This window comes from Carcharodon carcharias, chromosome 35, assembly GCF_017639515.1.
Source record: "Carcharodon carcharias isolate sCarCar2 chromosome 35, sCarCar2.pri, whole genome shotgun sequence".
Taxonomy (NCBI): domain Eukaryota; kingdom Metazoa; phylum Chordata; class Chondrichthyes; order Lamniformes; family Lamnidae; genus Carcharodon; species Carcharodon carcharias.
Window position 1 is genome coordinate 4881728 of NC_054501.1, and position 16485 is coordinate 4898212.

The 16485-nt window shown below is 65.6% G+C and overlaps 1 protein-coding gene across 1 annotated transcript in view; it reads right to left on the reverse strand.

The window, feature by feature from the left end:
* Window positions 1-2582: 2582 nt before the first annotated feature.
* The window catches only part of bcap31 (B cell receptor associated protein 31), a 43248-nt gene continuing 29345 nt past the window's right edge, over window positions 2583-16485 (reverse strand). Inside the window, exons 5-8 of the mRNA XM_041179532.1 lie at window positions 14219-14354; window positions 13739-13862; window positions 5478-5578; window positions 2583-3616 (exon numbers count right to left, since the gene is read on the reverse strand). Coding sequence (XP_041035466.1) covers window positions 3578-3616; window positions 5478-5578; window positions 13739-13862; window positions 14219-14354 — 400 coding nt within the window. The 3' untranslated portion in view covers window positions 2583-3577. The remainder of the gene's footprint in view (window positions 3617-5477; window positions 5579-13738; window positions 13863-14218; window positions 14355-16485) is intronic.

A 16485-nucleotide genomic window follows, 5' to 3' on the forward strand; every position in this document is an offset into this window, starting at 1 on the left:
TGCCCTGACGGAGAGAGTTCATCGTTGTAAGCATTCTATGTGTGGCCCCCCACCCCCACTCACACCAACCCCCACTTTAATCTTTACAGCATCGTAAACCACTTGGATGAGTCAACCCATAATCCAATTGAGGGCACCCATCATATCGTAAATCGCAACAAGGGTCGAGCCTCGATAGGCTTTCCAAGAAGTTATTATCGTAATCTCGCAGCAAAGTCCGTCAACATACCACTGCATCACAAGGACAGGTCTGAAAATGTGCCAAATTTTCAAATCCCTTTGTCTCTATCTAATCTCATCGCAATCTTGGCACTCCTCCAATTATAACCTCATGCGCACCTCCTGATTTCCAATTCTCTGCAACTTCCTCCAGCCCCCACCACCCTCCCTATCTGTAACCTCCTCCAGCCCCCTACAACCCTTCCTATCTCTGTAACTTCCTCCAGCCCCTACAAACCTCCCTATCTCTGTAACCTCCTACAACCCCTACAACCCTCCCTATCTCTGTAACCTCCTCCAGCCCCTACACCCCTCCCTATCTCTGTAACCTCCTCCAGCCCCTACACCCCTCCCTATCTCTGTAACCTCCTACAACCCCTACAACCCTCCCTATCTCTGTAACCTCCTACAACCCCTACACCCCTCCCTATCTCTGTAACCTCCTACAACCCCTACACCCCTCCCTATCTCTGTAACCTCCTACAACCCTCCGAGGTCTTTGCGCTCCTCCAATTCTGGCCTCTCGAGCATCCCCCGATTCCCATCGCTCCACCATTGGTGGCCGTGCCTTCAGCTGCCTGGGGGGGGGGGGGGAGCCCTGAGCTCTGGAATTCCCTCCCTAAACCTCTCCACCCCTTCCTCCCTCCCTCTCCTCCTTTAAGACCCTCCTTAAAAACCAACCCCTTGGACCGAGCTTTTTAGGCTGCCTGTCCCTTGATAATATCTCCGTGTGTGGCCTTTTTGTGGGCGGGGGGTGTCCAGAGTCAAACTTCTGTGGAGCCCCTTGGCCGCATCGGCAACGATACGAAATGGCAAGCGGCGGGCGGCTTTCGGTTAAGCGGCACGAAGGGGCTACGGACGAAAGGTCTGGGGCCACCATATCGGCAGAAAGGCCGGGTGGGCCCATATTCCCCAACCACCACCCCCCACCCCGACACCATCAACACCACAAACGACCGGTGACCCGAGTCATTGGCAGGTGGGCTGTCTGTGGGATCTTGCTGTGCGTACACCGCCAGATTGCCGTGGCTCCCCACCCCCCCCCCCCCCCCACCTACAGCAGTGAGCACGGGTCCAAAGCAGAGAAAGCCCTTTGTTGGCTGTGAGGCGTTTTGGGATGTCCTGGGGCGGTGAAAACGGCCACTGGCTTTGAGCAGATTCACGGAAACCCCCACATGAAAACTAGGGAGGAATCAGCAGCAGTGGCTGCGAGGGTCAGGATCTATTACTTTCCTTAAAAAAAAAAACATTCTGCAATTCAAACTGATTTTTTTTTTCCAATTGCACTTTTTTTGACTTTTAATTACAAATTGTAAATAAAGCTCCAAGCGCTCTCGGTCTCCACTGAGAGAGAGGGAATTAATCGAGAACCACTTTAATCTAAACCACAGGTCAGTCGCTAAATTGGCTGCGACGCCTGTTTTTTAGCACAACTGTACAAACGAGAACACGCGAGGACACCCACCTGCTCCACCCCGAGCCCCACCGAACGGGCGAGTTAGCCCTCTGCCCACCTCTCACTCACCGAGGCATCCCTGGGAGGGGTTAGCTGGGGGACGCAATGCAGCGGTTTGGCATGACAGCCAGACAGAGGCGGCGGAGAGAGGGGGCAGGCTGGGGGGGGGGTGGGGGGTGGTGGAGAGAGGTGGGGGGGAGAGGGCGAGCGAGAGGCGGGCAGAGGGGGAGAAAGAGGGAGAGCGAGAGGCAGAGGGGAAGAGAGAGGTTGAGCGAGAGGGGGGCAGAGGGGGACAGAGAGGTCGAGCGAGAGGGGGGGCAGAGGGGAAGAGAGAGGGCGAGCGAGAGGCAGAGGGGAAGAGAGAGGGCGAGCGAGAGGCAGAGGGGAAGAGAGAGGGCGAGCGAGAGGCAGAGGGGAAGAGAGAGGGCGAGCGAGAGGCAGAGGGGAAGAGAGAGGGCGAGCGAGAGGCAGAGGGGAAGAGAGAGGGCGAGCGAGAGGCAGAGGGGAAGAGAGAGGGCGAGCGAGAGGCAGAGGGGAAGAGAGAGGGCGAGCGAGAGGCAGAGGGGAAGAGAGAGGGCGAGCGAGAGGCAGGGGGGAAGAGATAGGGCGAGCGAGAGGCAGAGGGGAAGAGAGAGGGCGAGCGAGAGGCAGGGGGAAGAGAGAGGGCGAGCGAGAGGCAGAGGGGAAGGGAGAGGGCGAGCGAGAGGCAGAGAAGAGAGAGGGTGAGCGAGAGGCAGAGGAGAAGAGAGAGGGTGAGCGAGAGGCAGAGGAGAAGAGAGAGGGTGAGCGAGAGGCAGAGGGGAAGAGAGAGGGCGAGCGAGAGGCAGAGGGGAAGAGAGAGGGCGAGCGAGAGGCAGAGGGGAAGAGAGAGGGCGAGCGAGAGGCAGAGGGGAAGAGAGAGGGCAAGAGGTGGGCAGGGGGAAGGGGGCGGGGGGGAGAGAGAGGGCAAGCGAGAGGGGGGCAGACGGGGAGAGAGAGGGCAAACGAGAGCGAGACAGAGGGAAAGCACACAAGATGGAGAGAGAGCAAACCGGGAGAGATTAGACTGCTTACTGATAAACCAGCAGTTACAGGACAACGTCTGCACCTTTCCCCCCCCCCCCCACCGTCACAAATCAGTAACAGTGGCTGCTGGACGGCAGGTTACGCACCACCTCCCTCCCCCCCTGCAATCTGCGAAACACCCCACTCAGCAGTCTGCCCCAGGCGACAAGCGGCCCCGCCATTAACCCCAGTCCGAAGAGCGGAGGCTGCAACGACCGGGCGCGGGGAGGCAACTCGCTGGTCAAACAGGCGCATGGCCCCGATCTCCGAGGGACTAAAATAATACTAGATGTTGGGAATGGTGGGGGGCAGGGGGGGGGAATCGAACTGGGGCTGTGCGTTGATTGGGGAGGGGGTGATAGGCAGTGTAATGACCCCAGAAAGGGGGGGGGGGGTCACCCACTGCGCCCTCACCTACCACTGACCCCGCTCGAGAGGAGGCTGGCGGTGAACCTCCACCGAGCAGAAGAGCGTCAGTGTCGCTGAAGGTTGTGTGTGGGGCAGGGTGGGGTGGAAGGGGGTCTGTTACAGGCGGAAGGGAGCTGGAGGAAGGGAAGGGCAGAGACAGCACCCCAAGCGGTTCAGGAGGTCCCACCGACTCAACTCAAAGTCAGGCCTCGTCTCTCCTGTGACTGAACAGAGGAGCAAAGGAAAGTAATTCAACGAAAAAAACAACACACATACACAACACAAAACTGGTCGGTCCAATCGAACTTGATTCCTGGTTAAAGCTATGGTTGGGACGGAACGTAAAGGTGCGACACAGACACACACACCCGCCCACGTCCCCAAGGCTCAACAATCACCACCCCACCGCACCGGCCTTCCCGCCAAAATCCACCGTGTCGGCCGGGTGGTCTATTCCTCCTTCTTCAACTTCGGCCTGTCCACTTCAGACTGCGATGGGAGTGGGGCGGGGGTGGCAGGGGGGAAGAAGAGAACAACAGTTAAACTTCACGCACCCCGAGGTACACAGCCACCCCCCACCCACGCAGACAGCCAGAATATCACGACCATTGTAAACGTGCTTCAACTTGAGTGAACGAGGACTTTGAACTTTTGCAGGTGCCATACACACACAGAGACACACACACACACACAGAGACACACACACACAGAGACACACACACACAGAGACACACACACACAGAGACACACACACACAGACACACACACAGACAGACACACACACACAGACAGACACACACACACAGACAGACACACACACACAGACAGACACACACACACAGACAGACACACAGACACAGACAGACACACAGACAGACACACAGACACAGACAGACACACACACAGACAGACACACAGACAGACACACAGACAGACACACAGACACACAGACAGACACACAGACAGACACACAGACAGACACACAGACAGACACACAGACGCTACATCCGCTGCCGTCCAGCAAAGCTCAAGTATACCTACAGCCTTGCAATCAATCAACCCACACCACCCCACCCCCACCCCTACTCACAACTCTCGCACCCCCTCTCTCCCCCCTCACTGCCACCCCCAGGCTGCAGTCAAGCCTCAGCGCACTCTCCATTGGTGTCTGTCCGGACCCTCGGGTCCCCTCGCCAGCCCATAGACACAATGTGCACAATGTGCACGTCCTGGGTTCATGACCATTTGACCAGATGTATTTGTATGGGAAAAGGGTGTGGCCTTGTGGTGGGGCAGGGTGGGATCCTGCTGATTCAGGCCTTCCTGGAAGGATGAAGATGTCTCCCTCAGGATCCCTGGTTCCTGATTCACCCGCCCGTCAGGAATGCATTACGGCACAAAATGAGGCCATCTGGCCACTCCTGTCTGTGCTGGCTCCCAACAACAGCAACTCACCCAGTCCCCCACTCCTTCTCTTTCTCTTCAGATAATGATCCAATTCCCCCCCCCCCTTTGGAAAGCCTCGATTGACCCTGCCTCCCACCCCCCCCACACTCTCAGGCAGCACGTTCGAGATCCTAACCACTCGCTGCGTGAAAAAGTTTCTCCTCGCGTCTCCGCCGCTTTTACCGATCGTCTTAAATCCGCCTCCCTCTGGTTCTCGATCCTCCCGCCAATGGGAACCGTTTCTCCCCGTCCGCTCTGTCCCAGACCCCACCTCGTGATTTTGAACACCCTCCATCAAATCTCCTCTCGACACTCTCTTCTCCAAGGAGAAAAGTCCCAACTTCTCCAATCCATCCACAGAACCGAAGTTCCGATTCCTGCCACCATTTTAGAGGCGTTGGCAACCCCTCAGCATTGACCCTCCGACAGTGCGGCGCTCCCTCAGCACTGACCCTCCGACAGTGCGGCGCTCCCGCAGCACTGACCCTCCGACAGCGCGGCGCTCCCGCAGCACTGACCCTCCGACAGCGCGGCGCTCCCGCAGCACTGACCCTCCGACAGCGCGGCGCTCCCTCAGCACTGACCCTCCGACAGTGCGGCGCTCCCTCAGCACTGACCCTCCGACAGTGCGACGCTCCCTCAGCACTGACCCTCCCACAGTGCGGCGCTCCCTCAGCACCGACCCTCCCACAGTGCGGCGCTCCCTCAGCACTGACCCTCCCACAGTGCGGCGCTCCCTCAGCACTGAACCTCCGACAGTGCGGCGCCCCCTCAGCGCTGACCCTCCCACAGTGCGGCGCCCCCTCAGCGCTGACTCTCCGACAGTGCGGAGCTCCCTCAGCACTGACCCTCCGATATGGGGGTTGCACTGTTACATAGCTGGGGGGGAGGGCGTCACACAAACCTGCAGCCTGGCATGTTCTTCCAGCAGTCGGTCATACTCCTTGGTCAGGCCCTCCGCCTGTTTCTTTATGGCCAGCACCTCGTGCTCTGACTTCTGAAGGGCTGAGAGGAAGAGTGGGAAAAATGGAGAATCAGGCAGCAGATAAAAACAGTCAGTAAGTGAGGAGCAGAGCACATCCCAGGTAACCTACACACTGATCCAGAGAGAGAAAAGGAAGTAGCAGGGTGCAGGGGGAGGAGAGGTCACAAGAAATAGCACAGGCCATTCGGGCCCTCTAACCTGCTCCCCCATTCAATACGATCGCGTCTGATCGGATTGTGGCCTCAACTCCACATTCCTGTCCCCCACCTCCATAACCTTCATCGATCAGAAATCTGTCTCACTCGGCCTTGAATATATTCAGTGACCCGGCCCCCACTGCTCTCAGGGGGAGGGGGGGTGAGAATTCCACAGACTGACCACCCTCTGAGACAAGAAATTCCTCCTCATCTCCGTCTTCAATGGGAGAGCCCTTATTCTGAAACTGTGCCCCCTTCCCTCATTCTAGATTCCCCCCCTTGAGGGGGGGAAACATCCCCTCAGCATCCACCCTGTCAAACCCCCTCCCCTCAGAATCTGACATGTTTCAATAAGATCACCTCTCATTCTTCTAAACTCCAATGGGTAGAGGCCCCAACCTGCTCAACCTTTCCCCATCAGACAAACCCCCTTCGTCCCAGGAATCAGCCGAGTGAACCTTCTCGGAACGGCTTCCAATGCGAGTCTGTCCCTCCTTAAGTAAGGAGACCAGAACTGTCCGCAGAGCCCCAGGAGCGGCCTGACCAACACCCTGTCCGGTTGTAGCAAGACTTCCCCACTGTTATTCTCCATTCCCCCCCGCCTCGCAATAAAGGACAACTTTCCATGAACCTTCCTAATCACTCGCTGCATCTGCACACAAACGTTTGCCATTCATGTACCAGGACACCCAGATCCCTCTGCACCGCAGCGTCCTGCAGCCTCTCTTCATTTAAGAAACAGCCTGCTTCTCCATTCTTCACGCCAAAGGGCACAAGCTCACATTTTCCACATTACACTGCCTTTATTTATTTAAGATAAAAGCACAACCACCCCACCCCCACCCCGTCTCTCTGTACCTTGCTCGTCCTGCTCTCTACCCTTCATGAGCACACTCCTTTCGATAATATCACCACCTTCAACACCTCTTTGTCCTTTTCTCTGTGACGTCTTCTGGTTATCTCCACCCATCACTGGCCCTCCATCCAGCTCTACTTGTCCCACCCCCGCCCCCCCCCACCTCTTAAACCACCTTATATTTCACCCCTTTTCTATTTTTCCTTAGTTCTGTTGAAGAGTCATACGGGCTCGAAACGTCAACTGTGCTCCTCTCCGCAGATGCTGCCAGACCTGCTGAGTTTTTCCAGGTATTTTTATTTATTTATTTAACTTACACACACACACACACACACACACACACACACACACACACACACACACACACACACACACACACACACACACACACACACACACACACACACACACACACACACACACACACACATCGCCCAATTCCTTTTACAGGCTCTGTGTCCTGCTCACAACTTACTTTCCGACCTATCTTTGTGTCATTGGCAAATTTGGCTACAATGCAAGTCTGTCCCTTTGCCCCAAGTCATTCATGCAGATTGTGAATAGTCGAGGCCCCAGTCCCGATCCCTGCGGCACTCCGCTAGGCGCAGTTGGCCAAACCGAACGTGACCCACTTATCCCTACTCTGTTTCCTGTTCGCCAACCCTCTGTCTGCGCTAAAAGATAAGCCCCGACACCATCAGCTCTTATCGTCTGCAGCAAACTTTTATGTGGCACCTTATCGAATTCCTGGGGCCCTTCCAAAACCTAAGGGAGGTTTGCAAGCCGGCAACCAATGCACCTGCTCTCTCCGCAGCCACTTCTCTTAAGACACTAAAAGTGCATGTCATCGGGTCCAGGTGACTTGTCAGCTGTAAGGGAGGCTGAGGAGGGGGAAGCGGGTTTTCCAGGGAGAGGGTAGAGGAAGCGGAGCAGGGGAATGGTGGCTGTCCCAAGCACCCAGCCCGCTAACCCCCCTCAGTGCCCAGCCCGCCCCTCCCATAGCGCCCGCCCCTCCCCCTCCCTCACCCCCAGCATCCAGCCCGCCCCTCCCACTTCCCGCCCCTCCCCCTCCCCCAGCACCCAGCCCAACTCCCCTCTGCCAGCACCCAGCCCAGCCCACCCCGCCCACAGCGCCCGCCCCTCCCCCTCCCTCAGTGCCTGGCCCGCACCCCTCCACCACTCTCCAGCAACCGTCGCGCACCACCCCTCCCCCACCCCCCCCACTCTCCAGCACCCAGCCCGCCCCTCCCACCTCCCGCCCCTCCCCCTCCCCCAGCACCCAGCCCGCCCCTCCCACCTCCCGCCCCTCCCCCTCCCCCAGCACCCAGCCCGCCCCTCCCACTTCCCGCCCCTCCCCCAGCACCCAGCCCGCCCCTCCCACTTCCCGCCCCTCCCCCAGCACCCAGCCCGCACCCTCCCCGCTCCTCCAGCACCCAGCCCGCACCCTCCCCCCTCCTCCAGCACCCAGCCCGCACCCTCCCCCATCCCCCAGCACCCAGCCCGCACCCTCCCCCATCCCCCAGCACCCAGCCCGCACCCTCCCCCCTCCCCCAGCACCCAGCCCGCACCCTCCCCCATCCCCCATCCCCCATCCCCCAGCCCGCACCCTCCCCCATCCCCCATCCCCCAGCACCCAGCCCGCACCCTCCCCATCCCCCAGCACCCAGCCCGCACCCTCCCCCATCCCCCAGCACCCAGCCCGCACCCTCCCCCCTCCCCCAGCACCCAGCCCGCACCCTCCCCCATCCCCCAGCACCCAGCCCGCACCCTCCCCCCTCCCCCAGCACCCAGCCCGCACCCTCCCCCATCCCCCCTCCCCCAGCACCCAGCCCGCACCCTCCCCCATCCCCCATCCCCCAGCACCCAGCCCGCACCCTCCCCCATCCCCCAGCACCCAGCCCGCACCCTCCCCCATCCCCCATCCCCCAGCACCCAGCCCGCACCCTCCCCCATCCCCCAGCACCCAGCCCGCACTCTCCCCCCCCTCCCCCAGCACCCAGCCCGCACCCTCCCCCACCTCCTCCAGCACCCAGCCCGCACCCTCCCCCATCCCCCAGCACCCAGCCCGCACCCTCCCCCATCCCCCAGCACCCAGCCCGCACCCTCCCCCATCCCCCAGCACCCAGCCCGCACCCTCCCCCATCCCCCAGCACCCAGCCCGCACCCTCCCCCATCCCCCAGCACCCAGCCCGCACCCTCCCCCATCCCCCAGCACCCAGCCCGCACCCTCCCCCATCCCCCAGCACCCAGCCCGCACCCTCCCCCATCCCCCAGCACCCAGCCCGCACCCTCCCCCATCCCCCAACACCCAGCCCGCACCCTCCCCCATCCCCCAACACCCAGCCCGCACCCTCCCCCATCCCCCAGCACCCAGCCCGCACCCTCCCCCCTCCCCCAACACCCAGCCCGCACCCTCCCCCATCCCCCAGCACCCAGCCCGCACCCTCCCCCCACTCCCCCAGCACCCAGCCCGCACCCTCCCCCATCCCCCAGCACCCAGCCCGCACCCTCCCCCATCCCCCAGCACCCAGCCCGCACCCTCCCCCATCCCCCAGCACCCAGCCCGCACCCTCCCCATCCCCCAACACCCAGCCCGCACCCTCCCCCATCCCCCATCCCCCAGCACCCAGCCCGCACCCTCCCCCATCCCCCAGCACCCAGCCCGCACCCTCCCCCATCCCCCAGCACCCAGCCCGCACCCTCCCCCATCCCCAGCCCGCACCCTCCCCCATCCCCCAGCACCCAGCCCGCACCCTCCCCCATCCCCCAGCACCCAGCCCGCGCCCTCCCCCATCCCCCAGCCCGCACCCTCCCCCATCCCCCAGCACCCAGCCCGCACCCTCCCCCCTCCCCCAGCACCCAGCCCGCACCCTCCCCCATCCCCCAGCACCCAGCCCGCACCCTCCCCCATCCCCCAGCACCCAGCCCGCACCCTCCCCCCTCCTCCAGCACCCAGCCCGCACCCTCCCCCATCCCCCATCACCCAGCCCGCACCCTCCCCCATCCCCCAGCACCCAGCCCGCACCCTCCTCCATCACCCAGCACCCAGCCCGCACCCTCCCCCACCTCCTCCAGCACCCAGCCCGCACCCTCCCCCACCTCCTCCAGCACCCAGCCCGCACCCTCCCCCATCCCCCAGCACCCAGCCCGCACCCTCCCCCCTCCCCCAGCACCCAGCCCGCGCCCTCCCCCATCCCCCAGCACCCAGCCCGCACCCTCTCCCATCCCCCAGCACCCAGCCCGCACCCTCCCCCATCCCCCAGCACCCAGCCCGCACCCTCCCCCATCCCCAGCACCCAGCCCGCACCCTCCCCCATCCCCCAGCACCCAGCCCGCACCCTCCCCCATCCCCCAGCACCCAGCCCGCACCCTCCCCCATCCCCCAGCACCCAGCCCGCACCCTCCCCCATCCCCCAGCACCCAGCCCGCACCCTCCCCCATCCCCCAACACCCAGCCCGCACCCTCCCCCATCCCCCAACACCCAGCCCGCACCCTCCCCCATCCCCCAGCACCCAGCCCGCACCCTCCCCCCTCCCCCAACACCCAGCCCGCACCCTCCCCCATCCCCCAGCACCCAGCCCGCACCCTCCCCCCACTCCCCCAGCACCCAGCCCGCACCCTCCCCCATCCCCCAGCACCCAGCCCGCACCCTCCCCCATCCCCCAGCACCCAGCCCGCACCCTCCCCCATCCCCCAGCACCCAGCCCGCACCCTCCCCCATCCCCCAACACCCAGCCCGCACCCTCCCCCATCCCCCATCCCCCAGCACCCAGCCCGCACCCTCCCCCATCCCCCAGCACCCAGCCCGCACCCTCCCCCATCCCCCAGCACCCAGCCCGCACCCTCCCCCATCCCCCAGCCCGCACCCTCCCCCATCCCCCAGCACCCAGCCCGCACCCTCCCCCATCCCCCAGCACCCAGCCCGCGCCCTCCCCCATCCCCCAGCCCGCACCCTCCCCCATCCCCCAGCACCCAGCCCGCACCCTCCCCCCTCCCCCAGCACCCAGCCCGCACCCTCCCCCATCCCCCAGCACCCAGCCCGCACCCTCCCCCATCCCCCAGCACCCAGCCCGCACCCTCCCCCCTCCCCCAGCACCCAGCCCGCACCCTCCCCCATCCCCCAGCACCCAGCCCGCACCCTCCCCCCTCCTCCAGCACCCAGCCCGCACCCTCCCCCATCCCCCAGCACCCAGCCCGCACCCTCCCCCATCCCCCAGCACCCAGCCCGCACCCTCCCCCACCTCCTCCAGCACCCAGCCCGCACCCTCCCCCACCTCCTCCAGCACCCAGCCCGCACCCTCCCCCATCCCCCAGCACCCAGCCCGCACCCTCCCCCCTCCCCCAGCACCCAGCCCGCGCCCTCCCCCCTCCCCCAGCACCCAGCCCGCACCCTCCCCCCTCCCCAGCACCCAGCCCGCACCCTCCCCCATCCCCCAGCACCCAGCCTGCACCCTCCCCCATCCCCCAGCACCCAGCCCGCACCCTCCCCCATCCCCCAGCACCCAGCCCGCACCCTCCCCCATCCCCCAGCCCGCACCCTCCCCCATCCCCAGCACCCAGCCCGCACCCTCCCCCATCCCCCAGCACCCAGCCCGCACCCTCCCCCATCCCCCAGCACCCAGCCCGCACCCTCCCCCCCCCTCCCCCAGCACCCAGCCCGCACCCTCCTCCATCCCCCAGCACCCAGCCCGCACCCTCCCCCATCCCCCAGCACCCAGCCCGCACCCTCCCCCCTCCTCCAACACCCAGCCCGCACCCTCCCCCCCCTCCCCCAGCACCCAGCCCGCACCCTCCCCCATCCCCCAGCACTCAGCCCGCACCCTCCCCCCCCTCCCCCAGCACCCAGCCCGCACCCTCCTCCATCCCCCAGCACCCAGCCCGCACCCTCCCCCATCCCCCAGCACCCAGCCCGCACCCTCCCCCATCCCCCAGCACCCAGCCCGCACCCTCCCCCCTCCCCCAGCACCCAGCCCGCACCCTCCCCCGTCCTCCAGCACACAGCCCGCACCCTCCCCCCCCTCCCCCAGCACCCAGCCCGCACCCTCCCCCCTCCCCCAGCACCCAGCCCGCGCCCTCCCCCCTCCCCCAGCACCCAGCCTGCACCCTCCCCCATCCCCCAGCACCCAGCCCGCACCCTCCCCCATCCCCCAGCACCCAGCCCGCACCCTCCCCCATCCCCCAGCCCGCACCCTCCCCCATCCCCCAGCACCCAGCCCGCACCCTCCCCCATCCCCCAGCACCCAGCCCGCACCCTCCCCCGTCCTCCAGCACCCAGCCCGCACCCTCCCCCCTCCTCCAGCACTCAGCCCGCACCCTCCCCCATCCCCCAGCACCCAGCCCGCACCCTCCCCCATCCCCCAGCACCCAGCACCCAGCCTGCACCCTCCCCCATCCCCCAGCACCCAGCCCGCACCCTCCCCCATCCCCCAGCACCCAGCCCGCACCCTCCCCCCACTCCCCCAGCACCCAGCCCGCACCCTCCCCCATCCCCCATCCCCCAGCCCGCACCCTCCCCCCTCCCCCAGCACCCAGCCCGCACCCTCCCCCATCCCCCATCGCCCAGCACCCAGCCCGCACCCTCCCCCATCCCCCAGCACCCAGCCCGCACCCTCCCCCATCCCCCAGCACCCAGCCCGCACCCTCCCCCATCCCCCAGCACCCAGCCCGCACCCTCCCCCACCTCCTCCAGCACCCAGCCCGCACCCTCCCCCATCCCCCAGCCCGCACCCTCCCCCATCCCCCAGCACCCAGCCCGCACCCTCCCCCATCCCCCAGCACCCAGCCCGCACCCTCCCCCATCCCCCAGCACCCAGCCCGCACCCTCCCCCATCCCCCATCCCCCAGCACCCAGCCCGCACCCTCCCCCATCCCCCAGCACCCAGCCCGCACCCTCCCCCATCCCCCAGCACCCAGCCCGCACCCTCCCCCATCCCCCAGCACCCAGCCCGCACCCTCCCCCCCCATCCCCCAGCACCCAGCCCGCACCCTCCCCCATCCCCCAGCACCCAGCCCGCACCCTCCCCCATCCCCCAGCACCCAGCCCGCACCCTCCCCCTTCCCCCATACCCCAGCACCCAGCCCGCACCCTCCCCCATCACCCAGCCCGCACCCTCCCCCATCCCCCAGCCCGCACCCTCCCCCATCCCCCAGCACCCAGCCCGCACCCTCCCCCCCCATCCCCCATCCCCCAGCCCGCACCCTCCCCCATCCCCCAGCACCCAGCCCGCACCCTCCCCCATCCCCCAGCACCCAGCCCGCACCCTCCCCCCCCATCCCCCAGCACCCAGCCCGCACCCTCCCCCATCCCCCAGCACCCAGCCCGCACCCTCCCCCATCCCCCAGCACCCAGCCCGCACCCTCCCCCATCCCCCAACACCCAGCCCGCACCCTCCCCCATCCCCCAGCACCCAGCCCGCACCCTCCCCCATCCCCCAGCACCCAGCCCGCACCCTCCCCCATCCCCCAGCACCCAGCCCGCACCCTCCCCCACCTCCTCCAGCACCCAGCCCGCACCCTCCCCCATCCCCCAGCACCCAGCCCGCACCCTCCCCCATCCCCCAGCACCCAGCCCGCACCCTCCCCCCTCCCCCAGCACCCAGCCCGCGCCCTCCCCCCTCCCCCAGCACCCAGCCCGCGCCCTCCCCCCTCCCCCAGCACCCAGCCCGCACCCTCCCCCATCCCCCAGCACCCAGCCTGCACCCTCCCCCATCCCCCAGCACTCAGCCCGCACCCTCCCCCCCCATCCCCCATCCCCCAGCACCCAGCCCGCACCCTCCCCCATCCCCCAGCACTCAGCCCGCACCCTCCCCCCCCATCCCCCATCCCCCATCCCCCAGCCTGCACCCTCCCCCATCCCCCAGCACCCAGCCCGCACCCTCACCCCCCATCCCCCATCCCCCATCCCCCAGCCTGCACCCTCCCCCATCCCCCAGCACCCAGCCCGCACCCTCCCCCATCCCCCAGCACTCAGCCTGCACCCTCCCCCCCCATCCCCCATCCCCCAGCACCCAGCCCGCACCCTCCCCCATCCCCCATCCCCCAGCACCCAGCCCGCACCCTCCCCCATCCCCCATCCCCCAGCACCCAGCCTGCACCCCTCCCACCCCTCAGGGGAGAGCCCACTCACATTTCTTCGCTTCCTCCACTTCAGTCTTCAGCTCCTGCACGTCCGTTTTCAGTTTCTGGTTCTCTTTCTCCACGTCCACCTGCTCTCCCTTTTCCTTTAGCTCGATTCCAGCCTCCTTCAGGCTCTGGAGGGGTTCGGGACGGGGGCAGGGGCGGGATTTTGTTGGGGGGGGTGGGGGGGTTTGGGGGGAAAGGAAACAGAAAACCCTCAAGTCAAACGTGGAAGCAGATTCAACAACATTCAAACGATCAACTCCGACAAATACAGAGCAGGGGGCAGGGGGTGGGTGGGGTGCAGAGGGAGCACACGCGAAGAGCAGAGGGTGAAGGTGGGGGGGGGGGGGGGGAGAGCAGAGAGGAGGCTCGAGGGGGGGCCGAATGGCATCCCACCACCCCTCCACCGCCCCTGCGATTAAATACCAGAGTGTAACTCGGGGGGTGGGGGCCTAATCGACAGGAGGTCAGTAATCGGAGTGCTAACCTTCTGCAGAACCTCGTTCTCCTCCATGTATTTCTTCGCGGCATCTGTGGCACTTTCCGCCTGCTTCCGGAAGGCCTCGTTGGTGGCCAAGAGCGTGGCCTGCTGGGATAGCAGCGTCACCAAACGGCGCAGCACACTATTGGAGGAGGGGGAGCAATTCAGAAAACAGGATACGTTGCTTTTCCCTTCTCTCTCTCCCTCGCCCTCCCCACCTCTCCACATCCCCACCCCCCACCATCCCACCCCACAACTTGACCTCCGTCCCACCCCGTAAGCCCCCGGTCATGGTGGCTGGAATGCAAGCGGTCGTTTTCGCCGGCCACGATGGGGGCAGAGATATGCGACTGCAGAAGGCATCATCACCACCCCCACAGGCTGTTCGGTCCTTGCACACGAGTGGAAAGGGAGTGGTAGGAAGGGGGTGCGGGGGATGGGACAGAGGTTGGGGGCTGGTGGTGGTGGCGTTGGTGGGGGGGGGGGTGGTTTCAACTGCATAAGCTTCCCTAACCTCATGCCACTCTTTTCAGTCACGGAACCAGGCAACAGGTCCAGGAAGTGGTGGGGTGGGGTGGGGCACGCGCCCAAGAGAGGGTGAGCGCGAGTGAGAGAGAGCGAGATAGAAAGGGGGCACGCGCGCCAGAGACAGATGGAACGCGCGAGCGAGAGAGAGAGAGACAGACAGAGGGGGCGTGCGCACGAGAGAGAGAGCGCGAGAGAGCGCGCGCGCGAGAGCGCGAGAGAGCGCGCGCGCGAGAGCGCGAGAGAGCGCGCGCGCGAGAGCGCGAGAGAGCGCGCGCGCGAGAGCGCGAGAGAGCGCGCGCGCGAGAGCGCGAGAGAGCGCGCGCGCGAGAGCGCGAGAGAGCGCGAGAGAACGCGCGCGCGAGAGCGCGAGAGAGAGCGCGAGAGAGAGCGCGAGAGAGAGCGCGAGAGAGAGCGCGAGAGAGAGCGCGAGAGAGAGCGCGAGAGAGAGCGCGAGAGAGAGCGCGAGAGAGAGCGCGAGAGAGAGCGCGAGAGAGAGCGCGAAAGAGAGAGCGAGAGCGCGAGAGAGAGAGCGAGAGAGAGCGCGAGAGAGAGAGCGAGAGAGAGAGCGAGACAGCGAGAGAGAGAGCGAGACAGCGAGAGAGAGAGCGAGACAGCGAGAGAGAGAGCGAGACAGCGAGAGAGAGAGCGAGACAGCGAGAGAGAGAGCGAGACAGCGAGAGAGAGAGCGAGACAGCGAGAGAGAGAGCGAGACAGCGAGAGAGAGAGCGAGACAGAGAGAGAGAGAGAGCGAGACAGAGAGAGAGAGAGCGAGACAGAGAGAGAGAGCGAGACAAAGAGAGAGAGAGCGAGACAGCGAGAGAGAGAGAGCGAGAGAGAGAGAGAGCGAGAGAGAGAGCGAGAGAGAGAGAGCGAGAGAGAGAGAGCGAGAGAGAGAGAGCGAGAGAGAGAGCGCGCGAGAGAGAGCGCGCGAGAGAGAGCGAGAGAGAGAGAGCGAGAGAGAGAGAGCGAGAGAGAGAGAGCGAGAGAGAGCGAGAGAGAGAGCGCGCGCGAGAGAGAGCGCACGCGAGAGAGAGCGAGAGAGAAAGCGCGCGCGAGAGAGAGCGAGAGAGAAAGCGCGCGCGAGAGAGAGCGAGAGAGAGAGCGCGCGCGAGAGAGAGCGAGAGAGAGAGCGCGCGCGAGAGAGCGAGAGAGAGAGCGCGCGCGAGAGAGAGCGAGAGAGAGCGCGCGCGAGAGAGAGCGAGAGAGAGAGCGCGCGCGAGAGAGAGCGAGAGAGAGAGCGCGCGCGAGAGAGAGCGAGAGAGAGAGCGCGCGCGAGAGAGAGCGCGCGCGAGAGAGAGCGAGAGAGAGAGCGCGCGCGAGAGAGAGCGAGAGAGAGCGCGCGCGAGAGAGAGCGAGAGAGAGCGCGCGCGAGAGAGAGCGCGCGCGAGAGAGAGCGAGAGAGAGCGCGCGCGAGAGAGAGCGAGAGATAGAGCGCGCGCGAGAGAGAGCGAGAGAGAGAGCGCGCGCGAGAGAGAGCGAGAGAGAGAGCGCGCGCGAGAGAGAGCGAGAGAGAGAGCGCGCGCGAGAGAGAGCGAGAGAGAGAGCGCGCGCGAGAGAGAGCGAGAGAGAGAGCGCGCGCGAGAGAGAGCGAGAGAGAGAGCGCGCGCGAGAGAGAGCGAGAGAGAGAGCGCGCGCGAGAGAGAGCGAGAGAGAGAGCGCGCGCGAGAGAGAGCGAGAGAGAGAGCGCGCGAGAGAGAGCGAGAGAGAGAGCGCGCGCGCGAGAGAGAGCGCGCGCGAGAGAGAGC